The sequence below is a fragment of the Vicia villosa genome, linkage group LG4, assembly GCF_029867415.1.
Source record: "Vicia villosa cultivar HV-30 ecotype Madison, WI linkage group LG4, Vvil1.0, whole genome shotgun sequence".
Taxonomy (NCBI): Eukaryota; Viridiplantae; Streptophyta; class Magnoliopsida; order Fabales; family Fabaceae; genus Vicia; species Vicia villosa.
The window spans coordinates 179,813,266-179,823,343 of record NC_081183.1 but is presented as its reverse complement, the minus strand read 5'-3'; the positions used below and the strand labels follow the sequence as shown (position 1 = coordinate 179,823,343).

Here is a 10,078-nt window from a genome sequence, read left to right as displayed (position 1 = left end):
TCGCAATCTATATAGGTAATTATTTTTTTCCATCACCAATATTTGATTGACCGGACCGACTAATTTGATTCGGGAGTCAGTTTTGGCGCTAATTATTACTAAATCATCTAATGATATCCATATAACATATTTTGAATTCAAATTAAAATATAAATTTTTAACTCCACCTTAGAAAGTACTATAAGTCATGTTAGGATCAAAACCCTTTTTGCATATTTACATGTGACAAATAAATTGGAAGTCTCATCTTGTATCTTGTTTAGAGATCCAGAGTGTTTCCTATTTGTCAATCTCCTTTAGTTAATATTTATGAATAAATTGAAAGAAATTTGTTACCATCAAATCCAAATGTTCTTGAATATGAATATAACATTCCCATTTGATTTTTGAAAAAAAATATTAATAAAAACTTTAACAATTATTATATCTAACTGAAAAAAAATTATCACATGATTTAGTGTCAGACAAAAATTTCAATTTTTATCTATTTCTTTATTACATTCTTATTCGTCGTGAACAATTTTTAAATTAATTGCATGACGAAGTTATTTAAACTCGTCCTTTATATCTTTATTTTTTATCAAATCAAACACACATATAGAATTCGTTCTTTATGTGATTTAAAAAAATTTATATATCTAGACCCATCCTAGTGGACATCAACTTTTACACTTGAACCCGCATCTCGTATTTTATGAGTACACACTAAACTCTTATATAAAATATCTAAGTAGACATCAACTTGTACTTAAACTCATATCTTGTATTTTATAAATACACAAGTAATATCTCGTACTTCATGAGTACACAAGTAATATCTCGTACTTTATGAGTACACAAGTACTGTATTTGAACTCGTATCTTATAAGTACCTAATTACTTTGCATTTGAGTTGCATTTGAGTTTGTATCTTATGAGTACCTAACTATGCATTTGAGTTTGTATCTTTTGAGTGAATTCAATACTTATACTTTGTATCTTATTAGTACCTAACTACGCATTTGAGTTTGTATCTTTTGAGTATACTCAATACTTATACATTATACATGTAACGTTATTTGCATATCTAATTAAAATAAGTTAATCAATTATAAAATATAATTAATTTTAAATTTTCAACCACAATAAAAATTTCAAAAAAAAAAAAAAACTATTAAGCAGTGATACCAAAATACAGTATCAATAATTTAATAGTAATATATTTTCTAAAAATTTACATTTATACATATTTATATAATAATATAATTAAAATACATAATTTTAAATGGATACTAAAGTATTGTATCCTAACACTTATTACTGATTCTCATATGATTATATTAACTCATTTTGCAGATATTTTTCAGATTTTCACACTACGCATTGCAAATAAAACCGTTGGAGCTACTCACCAAAATTGAATACTTGTATATAATTGTATGGTCAAAATAAGCACCCATGCTTATTGATATTTTACCGGGCCATGCCACAATAAATGTGAACCAGAGTGTTATATATTTGTTTTTACTAAACCGACACTGATCTGGTCACTCAGAATTCTCAGTTGTCACAACAAGGATAGTGAACATCTAAGCTTATAAATTCATGTATACTAAAAAAAATTGTACATTAAATCTGCATAGTACAATGATCCTTCTACAAACTGAATAAATAGACAATGATGAAGATGAAAAAAATAATAATTAATTTACCTTAGTAAGGAGTATGAGCAATGAACCTCATTGCAAGGTTCACATTTATTGACCAAAGGATCATAACCCCTAGGCTAAGGTACTCTTAGATATTACACATCTTTTACAGATACCCCTTTTAGAGGAACATACAAAATTTCATTTTCATGGAAACTTCCTTCTCAGAATCTAAGCAAAGCCTATCTCATGCATGCACTGCAGAGCTCCAATGAAAAATTATATACAGTAGCCGTCCATCTGATGCGGGGAGAAGATTTAAGATTTCCATCGAATTCGCCTTTATAAATATAAGATTACGAAACTAGACAACTGCAGAGGCTGTACGACGAAGATCTGGTATTCCGTTTCCGTACTTTCCACTAAGCTGCGGACTTCTCAAGCTGCCGTGTCTTGCAGGCTTCGGCCGGTAGAGACATAGAAGCATTTCTTCAAGCTTCTGGACTGTGTATTTTGCGTATTTATTGGAACTGGCTTCTTGCTCGACCAAGGGACCGTAGTTCTGCATGTAACTCCGGTAAACAGGCACCACGGCTTGCACTATAAGCTGACATGTCTTTTCTCTTAGATCTCGCTCGACCATGATCCAGCCTGATTGCTTTGAATACATCTCGTCGAAAACTTCGTTGAACTTTTTCAATCTTTTCTTGACCAGATCGCGAGCAGTAGCGCGCCCTCCCGAGAAAAGAATCAGCCCTTCTCTACTCAAATGTCCAGGGAGCTTTCCCCAGCTATCTCGCAAGAATATTGTGGAGTAATAGTCCTTATATTGTTCGTGTTCCTTCAACCAAGAATCTCCTAAAAGATCCCCGAGTTTCGTCCCTTTCAAATGCTTGAACAGATGCCAGTGATTGTTCATGGCAAAAAAGTTGGACAACATAGGATCGTCGTAAGCCTTTATCCATGTATCCAAATTTGCCTCAATGGCTTTCAATATGTTCAAAATCTCATTAACGAGAAGCTTCTCCTGAAAACTTTGACGCTTCCAACTTCGGTGAATGATCAGAACTTGGGTCAGTATAGGCTTGTAGTCGTCCCCCAAGAGTTTATTGCTGTAATCCGTGATAAAGCTCACCAATCGAGGAACATTGCCATCCGGAGGAGGAGGGCTCTGTCTCTGTAACTCTACCTGAACCAGAAGTTCCCAGAAAATTTCCGCTGCGCCATCGATCACACTTTTGATAAGTTCCCTTGTCAAATTCTGGATTTCGACGCATGCATCTCCCCCAAAAAGACGGTTGAAATCCAGCCTCAACTTGTTCAAGGACGCAAAAATATCCAACAACTTCAAAAGCTTAATGGGATCTTTCTTACTTTCCGTAACAGTCTTTCCAAACTGAAGAAACGCGAGTATACCAGCCTGTGCAGCTATCTTTGAAAAGCAACCCATCCATACATCGAGTCCAAGCCTCTCGAACACATCATTACAAAGCTTATACTCAGCCTCAAACAAATGCTTCACCGCAAATTCCAAATGCTTTCCCCACTGAGCTATATACACCTCTATGCTCTGCACATCATTGAACTCGGACACCGAGATCTCAAGGTAATCCAAATTCAATGCCTGCAAACTTGCCCTAACATTAGAACTTCTAACTTCAACGTAAATCGAAACACATTTGTCAAGTCTATCATTAGCCCTCAACCTACCAAGAATAGCCTGCAATTTGTGAACCACCGAAACAGGCAAAGGCGAAGGCGCGATGCAAGGCTGATCACCAAGAGAATTCGACGACATAGGAAGCGGCACACTGTTTTCAGTTAACAGCAACCTGAACTCATTCTCCAACTTATCCAAAGCAGCATCTAACAATCCACCATCCAAATCACCATTCTGCGACTCCTTAAGACTCTCCAACTCCCTCTTCAAATTCTTAAGATAAACCTGATCCGCAACCGAATTATCTTCTAAATACTCAACTATATCATCCAACCATTGAATAGCCAACCCACAATTATCTCCCAAAAACCTCAACGCCTCCTCAAGTCGCTTCAAAACCGACAAGTAACCCGGTAGATCAATCCGCGGATCCGACAACAAAGACTTCTCAAGCCCATGAACCGCATCGAAAACCTTTAGCACCGCAGCCGCAGGACCAACAGCCCTGTTAATATGCCCTCCAACCGCCACAAGGGCATCCTTCTCAGCTCTAATCGGCCGAACCGCAGATTCAAGCCAAGGTAACCTTACCCTAATCTCATCTAACCTTGGCCCTGCTTTCTCTAATCCTAACCCAACAGTCTTTGATTTCTCTAAGCTAACTTTCAATGATTTAGTAGCACAAATCAAATTCTCAATTCTACTATCACTACTACAACCAACAGAACCAGAACCAGAACCAGAACCAGAAGCCATTCAAAACACTATAACTAGATAAAGAACAAAAATTGTTAACTGATTTGGAATTGGGGTTTTTTCCTTATTTGGGGATATTTTTCATAGGAATCATCAAAATGGGGTTTTTACGATTAACCAGGAAAAGGGCTTTTCAAAAATTGCATTTTTAGGTAAACCTTAATAAAAAGAAAGAAAATTTGTACTTGGCAATCGAAGAATCAAAAAAGGGTTTTGAGTTAAAGTTGGAGAGAGAAAGAAGGAGGTGAAACTCACTGACTGATATGGAGAAGACGAGTTAAACTCAGCGAGTTGAGAATTGAGTTACGGAAGAAAGAATGAATGGAGTAGATGAGAATCTGAATCTGCGTGTGTGAGTGAATGATGAGAGAGAAACCCTAATGTGAAGTGAGAGAAAGTGCATGACAGTGGGAATGAGGAATGCTTGTTGTTGTTACTTTTTTCTGTGTATATCATATCATAGTTTAATTATTCTTCTCTAACGTCTTTGAATTTTTCGATGTCTTTTCTCATATCTCTTTGTTTTTTCTTTGGCATCTTTTTATAAAGTTTAATGTAAAGTTAATAGGTTTTTTTAACTAAATATTAAAGTTAATAGCATAACGTGTTATTTTTTAGATTGTTTTTTTTCAAATAATGTATAAATATCTATAAAATAATTTAATAAGTTAATATGATTTAATAAGATCTTCATAAAATAATTTTATATTACCAATTAATATGCAAATATCAGCGGTGTAGTATTTCTAAGTACAATAATAGATATCATGTTTAAGATAATTTAGTTTAAGATAATTTAAGTAAGGGTCTTGTTAACCAGTGCTCTTAGGGTAATGGTTAAGCATTTCAAAAAAATATATATTTTATAGAAAATTTAACATTTTAATTTCCGAGGCATTAAATACGCAGATTACCAAGATAAATTTACTATTTTTATAGTTTTAACCATTGCCCTGAGGGCACTGGTTAGCATTTCCCTTTAAGTAAAGGTTATAAAATCGTTCATTTGTTAATAATGTCATCTTTAACCTAGCTTACGAGATAGGTATGAATAGCTAGGGTGGCAAATAGGCATCACCCTTTTTCTTTAGGTTGTCTAGCAAAACCCTATACAAAATAGAACGGGTTGGCGGACAGAAAATCATGGATTGTTTTGTCAAATTTTTTTGGGTGAAGCGGGTCTGGAGGCCTGCAGCTTTAAAATTTAGGGAAATTCTTATTTCACCTCATGTTTTTTCCACCACGTGAAATTTCATAAAAGTCCCTCAAAATTGGAAATATATTTATAATCCGCACAAAAAATTAAAAAGCTTTACATTAGAATGAGAAATGTATTTTTCGATTTTGTATCGGAGATATAACTACGATTTTGTTTTAGACAGAAACCAGAAAAACATAATTAAATAACACCATTATTACAACAAACAAACATTACATAAGAAATTATAACATAAACATAGGAAATAAGGATTTTAACAACAAGAAAACATTATAAATCAACGTCTGCGTGAACGTTGCAACATAATGATAATATCATCGACCAATCTTGAAATAGTCACATCTAGCTCGATCGGAACTTTCTCCTCGAAATTGGTACAAGTATTCCACATAGCCCGCATATCAGCGCTGTTATTCAGTTCACGGTTGATGGACACGAGCTTCCTCTCTGTGTCAATAGATTGCGAGCGATACTTGATCTTTTCAACTTTGCGATTATCGCCATAAGGTACAAGTTCCTGCAATGCCGACGTCATATGGTCATTTTTCTTAGCTTGATTTGGATGAAGACAAAAGGCTATTTTAAAAAGAAAGATTAAAGAAGTAAAATGATTGAATCAAATTTAAAGTTTGGGTCAAGATTTGGACTTCAATGATATTGGATCATAAACAAAGATACATTTTTAAATTAATGGTTATAGACATTAGATGTTCAAAGAAAAAGTTTTTTTAATTATACATTATTTTCAAAATGGCAAAAAGTGGCACTATTAAACTTTGAATTTTCTATAAGTCTCTCTGATTCCGTCGATAGACAGATTTCAACCTTCATATCTTCGGATAGAATAAACTTAAATAGGGGTGACTGTCATACTCTAATTTTTACTCCTAAGATACCACATGTCATTCATCGATATCTTTTCTATCATCACTACAAGAAAAAAGAAGATTTACGACACTTGATTTGCGATAGTTACCACAAAACTGCCCTTATTCCTGGACTGTGACACTTGTCACGACAGTCAGGGCCAACCGTCGCAGTTTTATAGGCATTTTGAGCAAAATAATTGCGACAGTTACCGAGCACCGCCCTTTTTCCACATCTGCGACCGTTAGGCGAACCGTCGCGACTATTTTAGCCACCTTTATTTATTTATATTTTCACTCTTGCTTTTGTTTTACCACCTTTTTTACATATATTTTTTTCACTTTTCCTTTTTATATTTACTTTTCATTTTTTTTCACTCTTTACTTTTTTTCACCAATTTCTTATCGTTGAATGACCTCTCTTCAAGTTCAACCTTTTCCTTCCTTCAAATTCGTCTAGATTGTCTTCCACCCCCAATTCCTTCTTCAACTCAGTTTCAACTTCTCCTTTCTTTTCCCTAAAACCCTAGAATCTTAAACCCCAGAATAAAAAAAGGGAAATTCCCACTCGCTCAAACTCTAAAATCGAAGAGATGACAATTCTCTTTCACTTCACAAACTCATTTTCTCAATCTCTCAAAGAATTAGAGGGTGGATGAAAAGAAGAATGGAATGAAGAAAGGCTTCCCATTTGTGACTCTCTCGCTCAAACCCTAAAAATGAAGAGACAAAATACATCGCTCTTTGTATATGATTTCATCCTTTCGATAACTTGAATTAATGGTATGTGTATCAATCAAAATATGTCGCTGTGTGTATATGTCTGTTGTTCATCTATTTTTCTGGTATTGGAGCATTGAATGGATAGAAATATAAACTTGATTTATATTATTTATGAAAGGTTGAAGAAGCGGTAATTAAGCAACAACAGTCAAAATGGGGATTGTCTTCAAAAAGTAAAGAACAAGATAAAGGTCTAAGAATTATACATCTTTGGTGAGATTTCTTCCTCATTTGTATTTATCTTACTTGTACTCAATGATCAAGTGTGTCTGTGTGTGTTTGTTTATGAATTGACATGAGTTCTAAAGCATTCAGATTTTAAAATACTTATGAGGTGAGCTTATGTGTGTGCGTGTGTGTGTTGCTATCTATTTAGAACAATGGACCTTTCCTTATGAATTTTCATATTTGTATACAAAATAACTCCAAGAATTAACATGATATCCGTAGTTATTGTGAGTTAACTCTCATTCAGTTCATAAACCATAATGTTTTATATCTATATGCTTGTTTCGTTTTTCTTGGATATCTATAAGAGCATTTTTGGCTTCCAAAAAAACTAAACCAACTTTACTTTTAGCTTAATTAATATTTCAGCTTAATTTTCTTCTCAATAGGATCATTAAAATCGTTACATACAATACTGAAGTTTGGTCTAACTTATTGTTTTTACAGAGTCATTGACATTTAGTTTTGTAGTATCAACTACTCTGGTTGTCGCATTTGTTAGTATGTTCAGTGTTGGCAATTATTGCACTTACAGAATGAAAAACACATACAGCTAGAGTGGTCCATCGTTTGGACAAACAAACTTCTATGTTTGATCTTTTTATTAATAGCGAGTATGTTTATTATTAATCCTTTTTTACTCTTTTTCTTTTTTTTTTTTTCCCTTTCCTTCATATAGTGTTTTTGTTGAGATTTTGTTAAATAATTTAGTGCCTCAGATAAGTGTCATAGAGATAAATTACCAGAGTGATAACTTAATTTAGGCAGTGGCTACCTTCGATTTAGAATATTATTATATTTATCCTCTTAATAATTTTCCAACCATATACAAATAGATTATATTTATTCTCTTACTGGAAACATGATTGGGGGAAAGTTTTTCATTGAACCCCCTTATGATATGAATTAAGGCTAAACAAATTGTTATAAATAGCTATAAAGGATAGAACAAATAAATATTTGTTATCTTTGTCATGTGACTTCTTACTGGTTTTTATTTTGTGGTTGTCAATGAACATAGAAATGGAACCCTATCATGGGAAGAAAGGTGTTTGTTTTGCTTTACATAGCAGCCCTTGTGTATTTATCTAAATGGCTCACAATCTACCTGATGCATATTTCCACAGCTAGGTGTTATATATCCCAGCATTGCATTTTACAAGCTAATGGATCAATTGATGCTAAATCTATATTATATGTTAAGGGGCTGAAGTTTGTTTAGAGATGGTTATTACAGACTAACTATGAATATTATTTACTCAAATGAGTCTTTCAATGTTGGGGTTTTCTTCATTTTGTGTGGATTAATTTTTCTATAGGTGGATATACTTAATTTTCTATAGGTGGATATACTTAATTAATGGTGAAGATAATTCCCTGTTAATGAATAATTCCCTGGTAATAAACATATATAGTTGAATCTACTTAATTAATGGTTTTGTTTATGCATCTTGGTTGGAAATTAGTATGCACATCATATTATTTTGCAGAGGGTGTTGCATTAGGTGGATTTCAGCCATGACTGATTTTGGGGCAGCATGATAGGTTAAAAGTATATGTGTATCAATGATGTGAATAGAGAGATAAAATTAGATTTTATGTGGCTGTTTTTTTGGTTCATGTCTAAACTTGGGAGATAAAGTTTTTGTCTAAAAGTGGTATTATTTTTGGTTTATGGACAAAACTTACAAAATTTAGCCTATTTTTTATGTCATTCATTGCATGTGAGTGGTGATATTTAGATATGCTGCTGATTTATGCTGGTGCAATCTATTTCATGTTGTGGGCTTGTCAGAGTATAGTTATTTTAATTAGGCTCATTTTAGAGGTTTTTCATAATTTATTTTATGAATTACTTTGAAATTTGTGACTTGATTAGCAATGGAATTAGGAGATACGATGTTATTGAATGTGACTCTATGATACAAAAGGGCCTTGAAAACACTGTAAGTGACCTACCTTTTATCCTCCAAGAATTGTACTTAAATTTAGCTTTTGGAGCATTGCTACTTCACATTCCTTAGTCAACAAATTTATTTAATGGTCTCAGGTCAAGGATTATGATGTTGCACTGGACTTGGAATTGGACTCAATCAATAAGCTCTTGACCCAATGTCTTACCTTTTATCAGGTTTGTTTCATTGAAACAATATATTTCACATTGTCTTACATTTCTTTTGGCGTAGAGTCTAATAACAAAATATATGAGTTATAAACAATCAGGAATTATAAACATTGACAAATTTGGGATTGATAAATTTATGTTCATTTCAGGTTACTCGTAATACGATTATGGATGGTATTGATTTTTATATAACTGAAACTTTTGGGGCTGGAGCTAGTAATTATGAAGGCGGTCCATTATAACATGGTTGGATTTATTATATAAGTTGCATAACCTCTAATAAACAAGTGATTCACTTAATTGTGTAGTTGTGTTGTTTTTCACTTATAAACATGTAGATTATATGTACTCTCATTTTGTTAGTATTGCTGACAACTAACTTGATGTGATTAAGTTAATGTGGGAGTATAAACATTTGTGAAAAGCATTTTTAAATGGGTTTATAAGTTGAAAATATATAACCACATTTATCCATGATGCGTCTATTTCATTAATAAATTTTATAGTTACATTAAATTTGTTTTTTTTTAAACTTATTAATTTAGCGGGGGTTATAAACCTCCGCAATAAACATTGAATTAAAAACACCAAACAAAATTCACGACGGTTTGTAACAGTCGCTATTTGCAATTTACGACAGTTTTCTACCTGTCGTGATTGATAATGACGGTTGGAGTGGCGGTTTTAGCAACCGTCGCAATACCCCCTGCCGACACACGTTTCTGCGACAGTTGCACAACTGTCGCGCCTTGCAAATTGTGGCTGTTCAAACCGTCTTAACTTGCCATTTTCAACCGTCGCAATTTGCCAATT

General features: G+C 33.4%; 2 protein-coding genes across 2 annotated transcripts; one reads left to right on the top strand and one right to left on the bottom strand.

Annotated features, from left to right (window-relative positions):
* Positions 1-1,426: 1,426 nt before the first annotated feature.
* LOC131596204 (exocyst complex component EXO70A1) lies at positions 1,427-4,535 on the bottom strand. Its single transcript, XM_058868795.1, has one exon. The coding sequence runs from the start codon at positions 4,042-4,044 to the stop codon at positions 1,993-1,995; it is 2,052 nt and encodes a 683-aa protein (XP_058724778.1). The 5' UTR covers positions 4,045-4,535; the 3' UTR covers positions 1,427-1,992.
* Positions 4,536-6,591: 2,056 nt separating this feature from the next.
* LOC131598422 (uncharacterized) lies at positions 6,592-9,507 on the top strand. The gene is made up of 5 exons (XM_058871025.1): positions 6,592-6,875; positions 7,031-7,125; positions 9,020-9,086; positions 9,191-9,271; positions 9,415-9,507. Exons 1-5 carry the CDS (start codon positions 6,849-6,851, stop codon positions 9,505-9,507), a joined length of 363 nt encoding a protein of 120 aa, XP_058727008.1. The 5' UTR covers positions 6,592-6,848.
* The last annotated feature ends 571 nt before the right edge of the window (positions 9,508-10,078 follow it).